The 19569-nt window shown below is 39.0% G+C and overlaps 2 protein-coding genes across 2 annotated transcripts; both read right to left on the reverse strand.

Moving 5' to 3' along the window:
* Positions 1-5080: 5080 nt before the first annotated feature.
* LOC135263034 (LON peptidase N-terminal domain and RING finger protein 3-like) lies at positions 5081-12825 on the reverse strand. Its single transcript, XM_064350593.1, has 12 exons — positions 11304-12825; positions 10250-10368; positions 10005-10127; positions 9503-9655; positions 8947-9199; positions 8749-8833; positions 8388-8502; positions 8165-8286; positions 7719-7877; positions 7175-7337; positions 6858-7007; positions 5081-6553 (listed from the first exon to the last, which is right to left on the reverse strand). The coding sequence occupies exons 1-12, from the start codon at positions 11950-11952 to the stop codon at positions 6395-6397; spliced, it is 2250 nt and encodes a 749-aa protein (XP_064206663.1). The 5' UTR covers positions 11953-12825; the 3' UTR covers positions 5081-6394.
* Positions 12826-12976: 151 nt separating this feature from the next.
* Positions 12977-19151, reverse strand: commd5 (COMM domain containing 5). Its single transcript, XM_064350594.1, has 7 exons — positions 18614-19151; positions 17579-17739; positions 17120-17148; positions 16768-16818; positions 16069-16164; positions 14397-14472; positions 12977-13364 (listed from the first exon to the last, which is right to left on the reverse strand). Exons 1-7 carry the CDS (start codon positions 18720-18722, stop codon positions 13263-13265), a joined length of 624 nt encoding a protein of 207 aa, XP_064206664.1. The 5' UTR covers positions 18723-19151; the 3' UTR covers positions 12977-13262.
* Between the last annotated feature and the right edge of the window lie 418 nt (positions 19152-19569).

The following is a 19569-nucleotide window of genomic DNA, read 5'->3' on the forward strand; positions in this document are numbered from 1 at the left end:
ATGTATTTTTGTATGCTCATGCATAAAAAATACCCTAAAGGTGCAGTTCACCAAAAAAATGAAATTAAGGTATATTTCCACTTACCCAGAGTTCTGTCTACAGTTTCGCTGAGAATCAGATGATTGGCAGAGGGAAAGCATAAGCATACCCCTCTCACCCACCTTTCTCCTTCCATTGACAAAAATCAGTCAAATTACTTTAAATACTTTTGGAAACATTGGGTACCATTGCTTTGGAATACAGCTTGTTTAATTTGTCTGGGCTAAGACAGCCAATATTGTTTCTTACAACTTGGCCTAATGTTGATATCAGTACTTTTAATGACAGGCCTAAATTTTGAATTTTCAAGTTAGAATTAATGACTTGTGCTTTTGTATGTGTGAGTAACTTAGCATTTTTTGTACATTGAAAACGTTTTTCTTCAGATGTATACTCTCTGGAACAAGATGAGCCCACATACAAGGCATGTACTGGCTACTAGTACTGGCTAACCAGTCCCTCTGTATAACCAATGGGACCTGCCATCCAAAGCAGAAAATCGACATGAAGAAGACATCTTCACAGCATGCTGAGAACATTACACACCAGCAAAAAAAAGCTTGAGACTTTATACTTATATCTATGTTGCAATGCCAACAGCAAGTCTACACAAGACTCTGCATTTGGAGGCCTTGGAAGAAATCACTGGCCTGAGTGAATATTTCTGAGGCGGACAGCTTTGACTTCACGAAGGGCATTTTCAAGAACTTATGAAGAACTTAATCTAATTTTATATTGGAGAGAATCTAAATACATTCTCAAAACATTTTTATTATTACTCAATACGCTTATATATAAGGGGCAGGTCTGATTTCGAATAATAAATGTGGCATGTGAAATTGCTGGATGTGTTTTACATGTCGACGGGGGTGTGGTATTTGACTAAAACCTCAATCAGTGGACTTCAATCAATGGATTAGTAAACTAGATAGCAAATCGTTATATAGTTTTTCTACAATCTTCCAGACCTGCTACAGTCAGAGACGGCAAGGAAACAGCGTGGGGAGAGAGAGAGGGGAGAGGGAGAGGGAGGGTGATGGGCAGTGGGAAAATGAGCTAATTTCATCGCAATTCTTCCACAAGCATACAGTATGCAATCTATATTTTACACCTCTAAAGACCAAAAATATAATTTGGTTACCAAGTGTTCTTTTGGAGTCTCCAAATGCCTTTTTGGAAACCTGCTTAGACATAGCTCAGAAAAAACAATGCAGAATACACCAAAATTTTAACCAGGATTTGTCAAACATTGTATTTTTAAGCTGACCAGCCACAGCCACAAGCATCTATATCTACTCAAAAAAATTGTTTAGGTGAGAAAACAATGTCCATTGTGTTTGAGTTATTGTTACTGTTTCAGCAGTATTTACAGTCATTTTGATTCTTGTAAAACAAACTCCCAAGGGTTACGTTTCAGAAGTAACCAGAATTATGACTTTCATCACAAAGGTTCAAGAATAGTCCATCCATCCATCCATTATCTATTCCCGCTTATCCTGGGCAGGGTCGCAACGGGTTCAAGAGTAGTAACTATTTTATTTTGGGTATGTCATTTTCAGGATTAAAAGGGGAGCGCTACAGAAGGGGTTAACAAGGAACAAATATCAGGCAGTGTTTTCTGCTCTGCATTTGGTTTGGTTTCATTTTCTTAACCAGGCTGGTCATGTCAGGAATAATTACAGAAAGCTATTATATGTGGATAAACTGGGATTAGTTGATGCACTCAGGCATAAACTTTTTGTATTGTATAATGTTCAGAATCATTCGGTCTTGCAATAAGCTTTTAAAACTTTTATCTGCAGTATTTTGCTTGAACAGGGCTTGCTGACATGAATGAATCTTTTCAATTTGGAATGATAGTTTCTATTATAGGTTTGAAATTAGTTCCTGTAGCCTAACGGAGAGGACGATAGATTCTTTTACTTTTGTGTTTGGGAACTTGTTCAAATTAGTAAATACATACATAATGTGTATTGTTTTGCTAAACATTTTGTATTTTGGGTAAACATTCAGAAACATAAATCTCCAATCCCCATGTCACAAAATGCATTTAAAAAGTACAGTATACTACTAAGGAGTCTGTGAGCTCTGGAGAAAATACTTTGTCTAGCTTTGACACTGTATTCGGTTACAAAAACTGGCCATAACAAATAGCCTACATTTTATGGGGGTGTGGGGGCTATAAATTGAGGCACTGTGTTACGTCTTGTTTTCAAAATTACTCTTCAAAACAGAACCCCAGAGAAGTTAATCCCAATCATTGTAACACGTTTACTTCTTGAACACCGGGTGTATAACCCTTATAATTAATCTTTTTTGTCAAAGTACGTAGATATTCGATACCGATATTTTGCAATATTGTTTTGTAAAAGCCGTTTTAATAATGGATGTCGATATTACCGTGTTATAGCTACAACCGCAGTCGTTCATCCCGGATATGTCAAACAGCTGACATGCCAAATAGCTGGTAGCTACGACTGTACTCTTTCGTAACATCATTGCACAGCCAGTCCTCTCTAACGCTTTTTTCTATGTGAGTGTACTGTAACCACTGTAACCCACCATGCACTACTGTGACCTACTTCTGCAACGCGTTACGTTTCTCATATTGGATTGGATAGGCGTGTCTGCGATGATCCCCTATATAGCAACATGTAACACTGACCCTTTTCTCTCAAGTTGAATAACTTCATTTGGTATGAGAAAAATTCGGCTTACTTTCGTTACGAAGAAAGTAGCTGTCCTAAACGTTACGCCGAGTAAACAAATTTCTGAACAGAGAAAGTGTGGCTTATAGGCTACGCTAAAACAAAATGTTTACATTATGAAACTATAAAACTTGAAGTTTTATTTAACATTCATTTAGCGTAGCCTACATATATTGATATAGACTACGCGTACACTACCGTACTAAACTGCCTCCTTTAACAGACAAATTAAAATAGAAACCTACAACACAGCGTCTAGTGTACAGGTCTAGCGTCTCTAGCTCGCAATTCCCATTCTTCCCAGTAGGCTACCCTAAATGCTGATATGCTCAGCTTTATATTGCAACTCGAGGGGAAACCTCCTCGCGCAGTCTTTGCCATCCATCCACAGTCGTTAATAACTTGATATCCGTTGTATAAGCAGCGTGGCCCTGTTACGTAAACGGCACCCCCTCCCTGCGCGGGAAGATATATCGCTAATTTATGCCGCTCGCTCGATCAGTCCACTCCAGAGCAAAATAGTCGGGGAGTGGCTTCAGCCTCCCCAGCTATCCATTGGATCCTCCGGTAAAACAAAGTCGTGCAAAGACATGTAGGTCAGTAGGACAGCGATTCGTTTCATTGACCTACATTCACACGCTTGCATAAGCTTCACTCGTTTGGTAGGAAAAGTATCATGTCATTTTTCTTTTTTCTATTTGTTTTCAATGTTAAAGAACGTAGGCTACCTGTGTTCATAAAGACTGGAAAACTACCATATTTGGTTAAATAGTAGTTTATGGACAGCATACAGCTTTCATTATAGCGTAGCCTATTTGAATTTTATCAACTCTCGTGCTGGAAGTTTGAATTTTGTGTGGAAATATGTTGAGCTTGTTTGTTATGTTTAATCGATACATTTCTAAATAGACGACGTGCTGCGTCCTCAGATTTAATGTAGCCGATTCATTCTCGTTTTGGTTCGAAAACTTTTCTCACGTTTGAATGTATTTTGCAATCGTCTGGTGATAAAACATTTCTCAAAGGATGAAGCACTACGAGTTTACATCGAAAGTTGTTTAGAAATCCTCCAATCACAAGTTCATCTTGAGATGTTTGGTTTTATTTATAAGTGCACATACAATATAACACAGAATTGACCATTTACTATTACAAAGAAAACTGAAGAGTTACTATGTTTACAACATCCACTCAGTTTTGTAAACACGCGTCTTGTTTTAGAGGCAACGTTACAAATGATAGACAAGCAGCAAAACAAAAACAGATACAAATAAAACCACTTTTTTCATTTGCATTTAATGGCTGGAAGAATTAAATAAGGGTCAATGAGGTAGTTTAACTTAGATAATGAGGGTAATTGTTGGATTTTAAAAGATCAGGGGAAATGTAGCTATCATATTACCGTAAAATAATCCTCAAGATCACCCACTAGATCAGTTTTGTTCTATAGTTTCTACCATGTGGGTTTACCCTAAATGTATTGCAAGGATATAATATGCACTCTCAACAATTTACATAAAAACAAAATTCCATCCAATAGAATTTTCTATATTCTGGATCCAGTGTATAAAATATTACATTTAATATTAAAGATAAAGTCAGTCATCTAAATTTGTACTTTTAGGGAAAGGGGAAAAGAGCAAAGATCCAAGAAAGCCAGTATCAGTTGGAACTTCACATTTGTAAACCTTGTCAACTGCTTTCACCAGCAAAGCAGCTGTGCAGATAACTATCCACATAAACAGACATTTCTTAACATTTCAACAACTCAAACATCAGCTACAATGGATATAAGCCAAAATTTACTAACAAGTTTATATGCTTTGTAATATATTATTCTCTCTGCTAATATGAATAATTTGTCAGTAAGGTGAAAGAAGTCATTGTTGTTTGAGGGGCAATTGTAAACATTTCAAGCCAGGAGTGGCCTGACTGATATTGTCTTTTGGTTCCAAACATTTAATACACTTTTTTCTTCATACTACCTAGGAGAGATATTATCTCTAGAAGAGATCGACAACTGTTATACCGAAACACTAAGACCAAATACTGGTAGTGTAAGTTCCACTAACTGAAATTTTCTACCTTGTGCTGAACACTGGCACTCAAAACAACAGTATAGGGCATTTAAAATCTTTCTAAATATTGCATGATGTCATGGAAGAAGTCCAACTAAGGCACAACATGTTCAAAAAGTATAAGAATAATGTAATAAGAAATACACAGAAATAAAATGGAAACAAAAAAGCAAAGAATAACATTTCAATCTGTCAAAAAAAGACTTCTCATATGCTTAAATGTCAGTCGGAGCATGGATTTTTAAAAATCCAAAACCATAAAGATCTGGAGAGTCAGTACAAGACACATTTCCTGTTTAAGTGAAAACTTTGTGAAAACACTCAAAACTTTCACAGCACTTAAACTGCTCTGAAATGCACACATTTGCATCTCAAGATAAGAGGTTATTTCCCTCAGTGTAGTGCAAATCAGGAATGCAACATAATGTGAGATTTTTTTTCTTTTTCTTTTTAAAAGTTTATCTAATTGACAATCACTTGCATAGAAAAGAAATAGGCAGTAAGACTAAAATGCTACAATTCCAAAAACTTAAATGTATTACAACTTAGGTCGGAATATGTCATTTAATGTCTGAAAATAATGATACATTTTCACAAACTCTTGTAAATAGTAATACACCTAATTTCTTTGCCCTTTAAAAAAATTTAAGAGGAATAATCTTGTTTCAACTCTCTGCTGTTTTGGCTTAGAGACTTGTGGTTTGTTTAACATTTTTTTAAACTGAACAATACTATTATTTTACTGGATACATTCGGTGCATATTTAATGTTGTAACCCAAAGATAAAACCGCAGAAGCTATCACTGTCTTGCTGACAGTGAACTGTCCCATGCTGATATGCTACACATCTTTCAGCAGGCTGCAAACGATTACAGCCTTTCTTTATTCTTTCAGTTCTGGCCCATACAACTATTAAAATGAAATGAGAATAGTAAAAGGATTTTTAAAATATACATATAGTTAAATATTTGGTAATGAGTGGATACAGCTGTGGTTGAAGTGTCCACATTTTACCATAGCAGCATTTCTTACTTTATTGGGTGAAGTTCCATTAGGTTGACTTCAGACTCCAAATAATAAATAATAATTCTGTACCATAAAATAAGAAGCAGTAGTTACTAAACCTTTTTTTATTTATTGACCACTAAAAACTTGATGCGGAAGTTATTTCACAGTGAAAGTGTGAACTGGCAAAACCCTTTTCTTTTAATAATGAGACAGCAAAGAACACATCTCTGCCATGATGTACAAAGCACACTGGTCTCATTACAACCATATAGCTGTGATGGAAATCATGCTAAAATATGACCTAAAAAAATAAATGATGAAGAATAAATCCCTCACTTATGGATGCAGTTTCTACATGAAATGCACACCTGGGTTCATGAATTGAAACTGAATGTAATGTAAACATTAGATGGTTTCCATTTTTCAAAACCCATTGGTTGAGAGGCACTGGTTGTGTGGGAAGCATTAAGCTGTGTGAAGAGGCCTACACAGATATGCGGAGACAGAAGTGAATGTATGCACATGTGATGACAGGAAGAACGGGCGGGAAGAAGGGGAAGTCACCGGGACCGGCTTCGGGACATGAAGACCAGCACCCTCCGAATACCCGTCAGGCGATCCTTGAGGGAGGTGAGAGCCAAGAAGGGCAGCTGGGCTCGGCCCTCCAGGGGCATGACCGCCAAGAGCCACCAGCACCAGGACGGCCCATTGGGGCTGATCTGGGAACAGCACACAGAGGCTTTGAGGACAAACTCACCAAAGCAGCCTTTTGTTAAAGGATGTCCTTATACCCTTCAGGGTAGTCCACAGCTCTTATCAGCAGCCCTCATCAGATGTCAACCATGACCCTAGCTTTCAAGATCCCAGGTAGCGCAGACACTCCTGAGGGCTACTGACAAAACTGGCCTACCGGACATCCTATTTTTCTGCCCAAACTGTGCTGCAGTGCTTTGTGACTGTCTCGTGCATATGTTTTAAATGGGACAAGCCTGTCTAGGTCGGATCAAGCTACACAACGCTCACCTGTGGGTCTAGGTCCTTCTCCGGCATGGGTCCAAAGTGGCCAACGATGCGCTCCTTCTGTTGGGCCTTGAGGGAGTTGACCCAGGACAAGGCCTGATCATACACACGATTATGGAGGGTTCTCAGCTCGGCCTCTTCTGCTCCACCCACCTACCCATCAATCACACACATCCTTTACCATCACCATTTCACCATTTCAGGGGCTTACAAAAGAAGGCGGTTAAACAGCCCTGTTACACTTAACATAAGAAGCCTAATTGTCTAACAGTGAAGAGATGAAAGAAATGAAGAAAATTAATAAAATGCCAATATCATACTTTCTTGTCTTCCAGGTACTCAATGTCCGCAGTGTTATAGCCATCTCGTTTACGGTGCTGGATTACTTTGAATCTCCGTCTGCCGATCGTGTCCACAACAGAGCGACCATCTGCGAAGAACTCAACGTTTCGTATCTCCAATATGCAGCCGTAAGTGGCAAATCTGAAGGGCAGCATCAAAAGTTTCAAAGAAAACTCTCCCCTGGGAGCAGGTCAATACAGGTCAACATTAACTACCTTCAGGTTTCCAGTTTTAAAAGTGCAATAAAGCAACTCCAATAGGTAATCAATTGAACAATTCAGCCACTATTTCTATCTATAAAATTCCCCCCCCCCACCCCCACCCCCCCCCCCCACCCCCATACACTAGGCATTTAACTGTCCTTAAAATATAATACATTTAAATGTACATGTTGCTGAAAATAGATAGTGAAATAAAAATGAAATAGAAATCATAGTCATAGATATACAGATGTCAGCACAGTCAGCTGAAATAATTTCACCAGCTCTGGAAGTTTTAGGTTTTTTAGGGGAACTGACCTACCCATTAACAGAATCGCTGAGGCACATGCCAAACTGGTTGGTCCCAGTCTCCATGCATCGGCGCACCATAAGCCGGTAGCAGGGCTCATATATGTGCAGGGGGCAAGGTACCGTGGGAAAGGCCATGGTGCAGACAAATATTGGCACGTTCTTGTTCAAACTGTGACGAGAAAAGACCAGAAGTCACATGGGGCCATTATTCAGCCAGCACAGCAGTTCATCAAAACGGGCTGACCACAAATCACATGGACTCACGAGGGGAATCAAGCAAGAGACCACAAATCACACAGAATCATTAGATGATGAATCAAATGTAAGAATGCTCACTATCTGGAATGATTGCTCATTAAACATAGCCAATACAGGTTTCATAAGAAAAGCTGATTGCTGAAAGGGTCAATATTCTAAATGTCTCTGTGTGTATTTTAGGCTTGCTCTGTAACTTACTTGGACAGCTCAGCAATTTCCTCCTTGTCGATGATCTGTCTCTCAGCTAGCTCCTCTGGAAGATAGTTGGCAATGAGGTTTTCCATCAGAAGGGTTTTACTATATCGCCTCTGAGCCAAATACTGTAGGTGAGGGGGTTAAAAAAAAATACATTAAAAACTCTGGTCGTAATTACCCATAATGAGATCAGACCAGGGCGTGATTAAAAGAAAAGTTACACTACCTCAGAGAGATCCTCCTTGCATAGTGGACACTTGGAATTATGGTCCAAGCATCTCTCCAGGCATTTCAGGCAGAAGGAGTGGCCACAGGGAGTGGTGACTGGTTCATAGAAAAGCCTAAAAGACATGAAGAAGACAGACAATATCTTGCAAAAAAGACTGGAAACAGGGACCATCAGAGTGCATCATATGATGAATAGGTATCAACCACTTATGCCTATGACTTTGGGACATAATAACCTAAAATCAGCACAAGGCCAAAATAATGTGAGTGGGTAAACCAGTTGTCTGAAAGGCTGAATAATGCTTTTCACAGTAAGAAACCAAAGTGTACACATATCTCTAGTAGAAACCAGTGAATACCTCATGCACAAGGAGCACTCCAAGTCAGAAGCATCGATGAGTTCACTGGCCACTGGACACCAAGAAGTTGTCTCTACTTTCGCTTCTGATAGAAAGACCAATAAACTACATGAATATTCATAAATAATATCATTCTTTCCATGTAAATTCATCTTTCATTATGAAGAACAGACCTGAAGTGATGGCATTTCAACTTACCCGACTTCAAGCGCTTGCACGACGACCCATCACTTCCTGCACTGCCTTCCTCTCCCCAGACCTGTTTACGCTTGGTGAGCTGGCCTCTGATGATTGCAGACGGGCCATGAACACCACCGAAATCCCCCTTTTCATTTCTGTCCCCAGAGCACGCCTTGAAATCTGTGGAGCCAGTCTTTCTTGTGCAGCTCTGAGCTGACAGCAACGTTGATTTCCCGAGCGAGGTAAAGCTGTTGTCATTTATACAATTGTCCTAGAAGACAGTGCCACAATTATGAATGACTGTTCAATGGCTACCAGATCTGCCTATTGCTGATATATAATCATGGCTGTAGTTGCTCACTCAATGAGAAAGGTTGCCTTCCATTGCATAAACTTCTTCATTCATCAAAACCAAAAAAAATAAGTGGACCAGAGAAAAATTCTCACACACACTAATCAAGCGAGGCTTATTTTATATAACTACTCTCGCCATTAAGCAATGAACTCATGTCCTTGAATCAAGCATTTCATGTGTGTCTGCTTATAAAGAGGTGTGTAATAGCCATGCCCTCACCTTGTAGAGCCCTGGGGAGCTTGTGCTGCAGTTGGAGCTGAAAGTGGTTGTCAGACCTCCCTTTACCCTTGTCCTTGAGGACAGCAGATGGATGTAGTCTGGTATTCCCTCCTGGACTTGATTGGGAACTGGATCAAAGATGTCACTAAGCAGCTAAAAGAGAAACAATATCATGAATTTCAGCTTGAGGTTCCATTTTACTGTTCAAAAATATCAATTTAAACATACATTTTGCTTCCTGAATGGTGACTTGAATAAAATGGATGTTTTATGAGGAACATCCATGAATGCCAATAACCTGCTGTGCTTTACATACACACTATATACTTAACTACACTTACTATACCATTTAGTTGCACACAGCACATGAATAAAAGACCAATTGTGTCATAAACACCTATATAAAAACTGATTTTATATTATTACTCACTACACAGCATATAAGTGACATGTACTCACTTCAAAAGACAATACATAAATGAACAGCAGTGCAGAAACTTACCCTTTGAGCTTCTAAATTGGCCAGTCTGTTTTCTGAGTCTAAAGCAATGCAGAACAGGCATTCTGTTAAAGCCTCTTCTGTTTTGCCCAGTGCCTCTAGTGCTTGTGCTTTCCTCAGATGTCCCTGTGCCAAAGCAACAGAACAGCTGTGACCACCTTTATCTGTTGCACAACGATGAAAACATTCATCTTACAATACTGCATATACATACTTGGGTGTAACTGTATTTTGTCAAAAGAACTGACCTTCAGCCAATAAGGTTGGAGTTTACAGGCCATCTCTGCATCAGTAAGGGCATCTTCATTGTTTTTTAGACTGGAGTTTATCAAGGAGTGGTTGATAAAGAGCAAGTGATCCCTAGGAGCTGGGTAAAATTTTACACAAATGCACACAACACATTATCAAATACTGTAGCTATAATACTATAAACTTTGTAGCAGCATTTCACAAAATAAGGGTATTAACTATTTTCACTCAAAAGAAGCTGCAAATATGGTGCTTTGCGATCATTAAGAATCATTCTTATCAAAATCATTGAGAACTCATTTTAATTGGCGTACTACGTTTTAAAAATATGCCCAATCGTGCAAATTAATGAAATGTAGATCATATTTTGCATTCATTTACAATCGATCAAGACATTGGTTCAACTTTTTCACATCACATTTTTCTACTAGTATTTTTATTTTTATTGGCCTACACGTTGGAGTGTTTTCTTGGTTACAGAAGCGTAACATGGTAAATGACTGCTCTTTGCCAAACCCCCCGCGCAAGATTACGTAATGTTTGCTCCCCTAGCCTACATTTTTATCCACGCCCTTCTGCTCAGGTTACGAGGCAGCGCAGACTCGCTGTTAGTTTAACCTTATTCTCCGTTACTAGGTCACAGTAAGACGCGCGCCCAACAATTCGTGTTTAGATTCCTAGTTGCAAGCCAAACTTGTCTAACTGGTCTTTCACAACCGACTAATTTAGATCAGGGACACACAAGGACATAATAAGAACTACTTTAAGAGGCAATACGTTATATGACAATGAAAATAAGGCACGCTATGCTACGTCATATGGGTTTCTAAAAAAAAAAATAAAAAAAAAAAAACATAGTTGGAGTTTTAGATCTTACAAAGACCATACCACCAGTGAGTAATTTATCTCAAGGTATCGCATATGTATGCATTAAGCTACAAAACCTTACAAAACACTTAAGATTAGTTCGCAAAATATCAAGTTATGGAGGCAGTCACGTACGAGAAATAAACGTGGTATAGATAGAAATATGGTTGAATAATTGTATTTTACCTATAGCAATGGCTTCATTGTACTTTTCTAAAGCAACTTCCAGCTTCTTCTCTGCATACAATGCATTTCCCTCGTGCCTGAGTTGCACTGCAAGCAACTGAGAAGGAAACCACTTTGCCAACAAGTTGCTAAGAACTACATTAACTCTGTAATTCGGTAGATCAGTGAGCCTGGAGTTGTCTTTACACTCTCTGCAGCAAACTGGCTTCTTTTCTTTGTCCAGGCACTTTTTACAAAAGCAGTGTCCACAAGGCAAGGTAACCGGCTCGTACAGAAATCCCTCACAAATTCGGCAAACAAATGCATCATTGCCACATCCTTCCACTTGTCCTTGTAGGAACTTTTGACCGGCAAAGCCCTCTTTGCTTCTAATGCTGTTGGTCAGATATACGATGAGATTTTCCAGGTGCGTAGGTCGTAGCCTGGTGATTTTGGAAGCTTTCTGGTAGATCTCGAGGGCTTCGCTTAGCTTGCCACCAAAAGCTAGAGCATCAGCCCATTTCACAAGCAGCTCGTGATGACTGACAACATCGCTATAATCCACTAGTTGGCATTCGTAGATCTCAGCGGCAAGCTCAAAGTTTTTAGCTTGGAAGGCTTCAGCGGCAAGCTGTAGCATGACATTGCTTTCCATGCTCTCTGTTCCCATTTTGTATACAGTCTGAGTCGCTATTAATCTAATGTCCCTTATTCGGAGGTAAAGGCTGGTCAAGAGACGGTGGTATCACTCCCATTTTCATGACTCTTCGTCCCCTATTCCTTTCGTATCTCACTACGAAAGCCATCGCCGCTCTGTACTTGGAGTATCTTAGAGGGGGAAAATGTTACATAAGGGTCATGTGACTATCATCGGCTGTCCTCATTGGATACGTTTATAAAACTGTTACAAAACAAGTCAGTTTTGTAACTTGTCTAGTCCGTCGCGTGGAAGTGGTTTGTTTAATTGTTACATTAAGGATACATTGTATAAAACATCGATGCTCGCTTGCATTTCATTTTTTCAGGTTATATGCTTGGACTGCACTACAATGTCGATAGAGCTGTAATGATAGCAAACTTAACGTTTGGGCTGTTTTAAAGGCAAGGTTAAGAACACATACGACACGAAAAAAATAATTTGCTACCAGTGCAATCGTAGAAAATGTACGTACGGTTATTCGACTACAGTGTATGTATATTCAACGTTTTATGGTTTAATAGTGACATACAAGGTGAGTAGTTACATTACAAAACAAATACTTCTTGTTAGCAATGGTCATAAATTTGGAAATTACGTATCGAAAAAATTGTCTTATGGTCTCATTACCATTTTCAGACAACAGCTCCTGCATAATACTTGAACCTGGCAAAGTGGGCCAACATAGTCACCCAGCCTGGCTGTCTAGACTTTGATTAGGCTTAGCGCAGAAAGTGACATAACTATGGACAGGTAAATCACATTCAACTTAACATGCCTGAGGCATCCTATGACCTACTGCCCCTTGCTGTAACGCCTGAATGTATGTCAGTAGCACAGACATGTTCACGCACCAACGCCCTTTGAATAGGCTCTTCTTACACAAGAACACAAGATATGCACTACATATCATTTGCAGTCCTGCATTTTAAATGGTGAATTCCAGCAATTCAGTTTTCAGAATTATAGCACAGTAACGGAATAATTACATGCCATATAACTTTAAGAACAAATTTAATCATGGAATAGCGCATGTTGAAAAATTACTATGGCGAATTTGAAACGACAAACAGCTATAGGCAGGTTCTTTCTGTTTGGGGACATTCTAGTTGATCAACATTCATCACAATTAATTTCCATTGTGGAAAAATGGAATGTACCACGCATAAGACACCGTACATTCAAACAATCGAAAACATAATTTGTTTTGACATTTACTCAATTTCAATATGATAATCTCTTTATTGCCTAGTTTTCTTGTATAAAAAAAAAACAAAACATTTTCAGTCTTGGATTTTCAGAATGCTTTTCTTCTCAAGGTCATTCATTTCCTTCAGAATAAGTGCAACATTGTAACGCAGTTCCTGAAACTTGCTGACAGGTACCTGGAAGAGAGAAAAAAGTATCATACATACAGCAAATACGTGGGTGGCAGTGGAACATAACAGTTTGCAAGTCCAAGGTTGTATGTTTGAATACTTTGGATGCTGTACCCTTGAGCAGCGTACTTTACCTGACTGAGTTTTGGAAGCCCTGTCCTAAACTGTATTAAATCTGAAAATTGATTGCAAGAAAAACAACACATACTTGGGCTCAAAACAACTTGAGTTCTCCAAGTTCAAATTCTTTCATTCTCTACCTGAGAAAATCCATACAAAACGAAACAGGAAGGTACCCTTTCTTAAATATTCTTAAATCAGTGGTGCAGTGTAGAAAACAGAAACTGACCAGGAATGGTAGGGCTGACATCCTCTGCTGGTAGAATGTTGTTACTGCACTAACTGCTCATTCTGTTTTTATGGATATGTTTGGAATACTCATGACATTGCTCAGGAAAATTCAGGTGATTTATAATGCATTTTAAAACTCAAATAATTTCATGTATGTGAAAATGAGACTATCCTGTTGAAACTGAATCTGATATGAGGTCTGGGCTATTTGATCATTAGATTAATCATTTATTGAAATATTCCAGTATTGAGAACAACACACGGTAACCAGTCAATTGCAACAAGCTACTTTTAGGCACTGCAAGTACTTTTGCAGATTAAGATGTAAGACTGTAAAGACTGAGGTTAGTGGTGTAAAATCAAAAATTAACCAATGGGTTTGAGTGTTTTATCTTTATAGATAGCAAAGACTGAACCACAACTATAATTCATTTCTATCCTAACAGTTCTGACTACTGAAAAATGAGTTGAAGAATCACTTCAATCTGGGGAATGGGGAAAAACTGAAGTACATGTAGAATGCAGTTGAAAGCCTCGCATGAAAATGACCTCAACAGCGTTCTCTGCAGCCACATGACACACATATTTAATAACGTATATTCAGCTGAGGGTCTGAGAGGGCAGTATCCTGAGAGACCCACACAGCCATCATCTCTGCAATGGCGGGTGAGCATAATGGTGACTTACCTCAAACCGGTGGGAACTTCCATCTGTCAGCTTCATCTGCATTAAAATGGAAGGCTGCAATGCTCGAGCCAGTGAGCTTTTGTAAAAAATAAAAAAAGGAGCAGTTTCAAGTTTTAATTCTGATATCATTTCAATTTTACATGAATGTAACTCTTCTGAGAATAAAGCGTAGTCTTTGAAACCTGGTAAACTTCATGTGTTCCATTAAAATCAAGCACCACTGTTAGCATTGACAGAAGGATAAAAGTCTGTCATTATTAGTGTTATGTAATGTCCAAAGGAACCTGCCGCAGAGACTGAAGTATGTATACAGCCCTACAGCCAAGATTAAAGCCAGAGATGTTCATATATTAGCCAGTTGGAACAACCATGCAAATGTTTCTTTTGACATTTATGACTAAGAGTGTATATGACAGTAGGACAACTGACAGTACATTAACCCTACGCTCATTAAATTATCCTATGTGAACTAAACTAGATGAATCAGTCTATGAATCACATGAGTCCTGTCACTGGCTGGATTAACACTGTCAGCAAATTCGTGCTGTGCCAGCCAATGATAATCACTCCATAACAGAAAAGACATTGATTCAGGACTCATTAAAAACCATTTAACTATATTAACTCTATTGTTTTACATTCTGAATCCAATCACATAATGTTCAAGAGTGCACAGCACACTGAAGCACAGACATCTCTGGCTCGTGGACAAATCACTGCATTCTGAAGTGTCAGTCCAGCCCAGGGAGGCCCATCTGATAGGATGTGGAAAAGACAGCCTCTCGTCTCTAATCCAGACAGCCTTCATGAACCAGACATGGCAAAGTAGGCAGCTGTCCAACCTCTGGGGCTTAACCTCCTTACCAGAATGACCCACATCGGCTCCCAGCCCAGGCCATCAGTGGCTGAAAGGACTAAAATAGCCACACCATTCGACAGGAGTAGGTTCAGGGATGTCTGTAGATGATGCTCACTAACAAAGCTTGGAAGTGTTCAATCCATTGTCACAAGCTGAGTGCAGCTGCCATCGTTCAGCTGTGCTTCAAATAGGCTGATTTAAAAACACGTCTGCTTTATCCTATCCAAATTCCAAGCTACCTGCACTCTGGTTTGGCTGCTGTACTCAATCAGTCACACAAAATGGAGGGATAGAGAAAGGTCATGCACTCAAACACCTCCAGGAGCAAACCAATAGAATTTGATATAAAAGAGTGCAAGATTTCACTTTTCATGTTTTTGCCTGGGGCTATTCCATTTCTGCCGTGGTTAATCCAATGTGTTTTTTGTTGTGCATATGAAGATGAAGAAACTGAAAATAAAAGCCAGTCAATATGGATGATGCAGTGTTGTGCAGTACAGTGTAGTGGTAAAGGAAGAGTTTCTAGCTGGGTTGACAAATGGATAATACGTAGACATAAAAAATAATCTTCTTAAGTCACCCTGTTTAAGCATCAATGATAAGCAAAAAAATTACATGTAAAAAATCAAACAGTAATTGTACGCAAAGGGCCACAATTTGTTTATGTTTATTTAATACAAAAGTATAATGGTTGAACCGTGCCACATTTAACAGTAGGACTTGGATTACTGTGGTCTACTTTTAATGCTGGCATCTAAACTGCCAGTGCTAGTGGCCTCTGTAAAAACTCCAGCTCACAAGAGGCGGGGTTACCTTGTCGAAATGGCCACGTCTACTCTCCACCTGATGTCCTCAACGGTGGGTAGCCGAGGCCCCTGCTGTGCTGCTGCAGCTTCAAGGGAGGCACGTCTAAACCAGCGATAGGAGAGCTCGGCGTGAGACAGCATTCAGCCAATCACAAGACCCCGCAAGCAGTAAAGGCACTCCAGCTCAAAAAGACATTTTTTTCCCCCACAGACTTGTAACAGTCCAGCAATGAAGGACTCTATTGAACGGTGGATTAAATATACAGCCATAAGGCATGCTACATCGCCTGACCCCTACCATCAGTACATGCCACATGTGCTGTGATGCAACATATTCACACAGTTCCCCCTAAACTTCTTTCCACATAAACTCCAGATCCCTTTCACTGCGCACATAAACAGTCAATCACACCACATGTAACAACATCTGCTGAAATTATAACGGATACAGAAAGCTCGTTTCCATTGCATTCGAAACCACACACAGCGATTGGAATACGAAAGTACGCTCATAAAGAACACAATAAATCAAAGTAAACACTGCCAGAATAACAACTTTGATATGTTCATCATGAGGCTTTTGTAATCATGGCTGGGATGAAGCAATCTATGGAGCACAACCTTGGAAATGAAAACTACGAAACAAAAGGGTAATACGATATACAATTACTATAACACAGCAAATGAGAACAGTGGGTTCACAAACCTGTTTCCAAAGACAACACTGGCAAAGTCAGCGATAAGCTCCTCAGATATCCTGCAGAAACAGAAAAGCAGCGTCAAACACACATGCAATGGACAGGTACGCCAGAAAATAAATAGTATAAGTATAAATGCCAGAAACCAGCTCCCTGATATTATTCAAATAAATTACCCTCAACATCCAAGGCTGGCCCTCAGGCACGAAACTCTGTAATAATCTAATATTGTCCGGTCAAATGATTTCACCATTACAAAACAAATCATAAACAGATGATGCCTGCGATGCTATATTTTTTTGCAGGTGTGGTCAGTTAACAGTACCAGTGTGAACATTATAAACAAAAAGTTGAGGTTACCTAAGTTCTCTGAGATCTTCCTTGAAAACCTAAAAACAATATACAGTGAGCATGACTTGAGTTAATGATTACAGGCAATAAATACATCAATAGTGAAATAGTGATGGTTATAACCTTCTCACTACAAGAAAGAAAAAATGAATATTTAACATATATACCTGAAATAAATTTTCAACTCAGATTCATAAAACAAAACTTTCAACACACAAACAATAGAGGTATGTAGAACTAAATAATTTATGAACATTCAAAAAAGGCCCTTAATGTTTTTAAGATTAGCTTGAAGGATTCAAAAGTTTCAGAATATTGTCTTCCATCGGCGAAAGCCTTGTTTGCAAATAGTTTGTAACAACAAATCAGAGGAACTAACAATGTAGTGGCAGTAAATCCATTACAAAGTACTAAAATTATTATGATTAACCAGATTCAACAACAAGGCTATTTAAGACGATTGCTCACTTCTTGTTTCAATGAAGACGTTGGGAGACGTAATGCTTCCTTAAGCAGTCCATATATTCCTGCGATGATGTGGCTTAACTGTTCTTCAGAGACGGTACCATTATCTGCAAGCGACTTCATTGAGTCTCTGCAGTCCTTCCCTTCAACAGCATTCACCACCACTGAGCAATAAAAAACGCAGCATATTAATAATGAAAACTGCTAAGGGTATCAGTTGAAGAGAAGGTTCCCGGCATGTTCACGACTTATATTTCAGATACATGCTATGTATTGCAGTAGAAATTCTGTACTACAGGGTTATTAAATAACCTCATTGAAAAGTTTTTTTTTTTTTTTTTTTAAATAAATCATGCAAAGTAGATACCTTCAAAATGATATCAAATGTCACCACAGTAAGGATACGACATTTTCCCATGCCAAAACAAATTCAAAGCGTCCACGTCCAGCCAGTTAAATAGCCCGACTGTAGGCCTACTAGATATTCAATGGCCAACAAAACACACCTAAAGTGCTCTCGTGACCGAGTCCTGGTGGGTAATTTTGCCTTCCTGTCAGCACAAACCTTGTGACTCTGATCCCACCTATTAATTTCTACAGTCTCTACCACATACAACTGAGAGATAAATATACTTTAAGTAGTAAATACATTTGCTAATGTTGTTAAGAATAATAAATTTACCGCAGTAACGTTTATATTGCAAATTCAAGATAGTACACGACGTGCACAACAGCTGTAGCAAGGTAATATCAGGAAATGCCCTAACTCAAAGTAAAAAAGAGAGTGGTAGAAGGAACCTCGGCGATATTGCAGTTATTTGCTTGCATTGCACAAAATCCTTGGTGTTATGAGTACTGTGCATAACGTTATCATTTTTGCCACTGTCCGTGGACTTACAGACTACCGTTAAGGTTTAGCTACATCCTGAGTTATAGCCTAATGGCTAGATAGCCAGTAATGTTTGATCGTTAATCAACAAAACCTCGTGACATGTTACGCTCGCAATGAATTGAAACCCCAACATCAAGCTGACCAACCTTTAAGTATCTTCCTGAAAAAATCTTTGTCTAAATCTTTTAATTGCTTTGCCATAATTTCAACTTCCACAGGAATCCTTCCTCCCAAGAAACTTGTCCTGTCGGCCATTACTCCAGTAGATGCAACGACAGTGTTGCTGTTAAACGTTACCAGAGACTAGAGATTCTGTAGTTTCTTCGCTAGCTATATCTGGCTAAAGCCAGTCCCTATGGTCCAACTAAACCGCTATACTGTTCTTATGACGTTTCCTCAAAATATTAAGGTATTAAGACCCCAAAATAGCTACGACCAGCACCATATATCAAGTAGCATATCTAGCTAGCGACCTATCCTAACATTATTGTGTTTTCAGCCGTAACTGACACAAACTATTTGCTATCTTATGTGATATCTCCACTCGTCTGCTCAGGATTGTGATGTGTTTCAAATATAGCAAACGATTTTACTAACGAATGTTAGCTAAAGTATCTACACTCAAAAACACTAATGCAACTGTTGTTAGTCAATGGGAAAAGAGAGTTGATCTATGGTAGTGAGACGGGAACAATGCGAGGCTGCCACCTAGAGCAAACTATTGGTAGTGCAACGCATGTTTGTTCACGAGTCTAATCCGTTTTTTATTCTTTTATTTTTATTTTTTTAAAGAAATGTAATAGGCTACAAAGTCGCCCTAGACTTTTGGAGGCCCTTGGAAAAAAAGCTATAACATTAGCACCTTCTTCTTCTTCTTCTTCCTCTTTATTTTATGGTGGTTGTAAAACAACTTAAAGGTGCATTTACCACCACCTTACAGGCATTTAGCAGACACTCTTATCCAGAGTGACTTACACAACGTTTTACATTTCATTTACATTGCATTACATCCATTTATACAGTTGGATTTATACTGAAGCAATGCAGGTAAAGGTACAACGGCAGAGTCGGCACTGCCAGCCCGATACTACACTACTGCCCC

Source organism: Anguilla rostrata, chromosome 9 (assembly GCF_018555375.3).
Source record: "Anguilla rostrata isolate EN2019 chromosome 9, ASM1855537v3, whole genome shotgun sequence".
Taxonomy (NCBI): domain Eukaryota; kingdom Metazoa; phylum Chordata; class Actinopteri; order Anguilliformes; family Anguillidae; genus Anguilla; species Anguilla rostrata.

What these genes read in the sequence shown, in the direction of transcription:
- LOC135263034 (XM_064350593.1), bottom strand. Translation starts at nt 11,952, where the DNA reads ATGGGAACAGAGAGCATGGAAAGCAATGTCATGCTACAGCTTGCCGCT. An exon ending in AGTACCTGGAAGACAAGAAA is followed by an intron (nt 7,008 to 7,174) that starts GTATGATATTGG and finishes ATTGATGGGTAG; the next exon opens with GTGGGTGGAGCAGAAGAGGC. An exon ending in AGAAGGACCTAGACCCACAG is followed by an intron (nt 6,554 to 6,857) that starts GTGAGCGTTGTG and finishes TGCTGTTCCCAG; the next exon opens with ATCAGCCCCAATGGGCCGTC.
- commd5 (XM_064350594.1), bottom strand. Translation starts at nt 18,722, where the DNA reads ATGGCCGACAGGACAAGTTTCTTGGGAGGAAGGATTCCTGTGGAAGTT. An exon ending in CGTCTTCATTGAAACAAGAA is followed by an intron (nt 17,149 to 17,578) that starts GTGAGCAATCGT and finishes TATTGTTTTTAG; the next exon opens with GTTTTCAAGGAAGATCTCAG. An exon ending in GACGTGGCCATTTCGACAAG is followed by an intron (nt 14,473 to 16,068) that starts GTAACCCCGCCT and finishes TTTTTACAAAAG; the next exon opens with CTCACTGGCTCGAGCATTGC.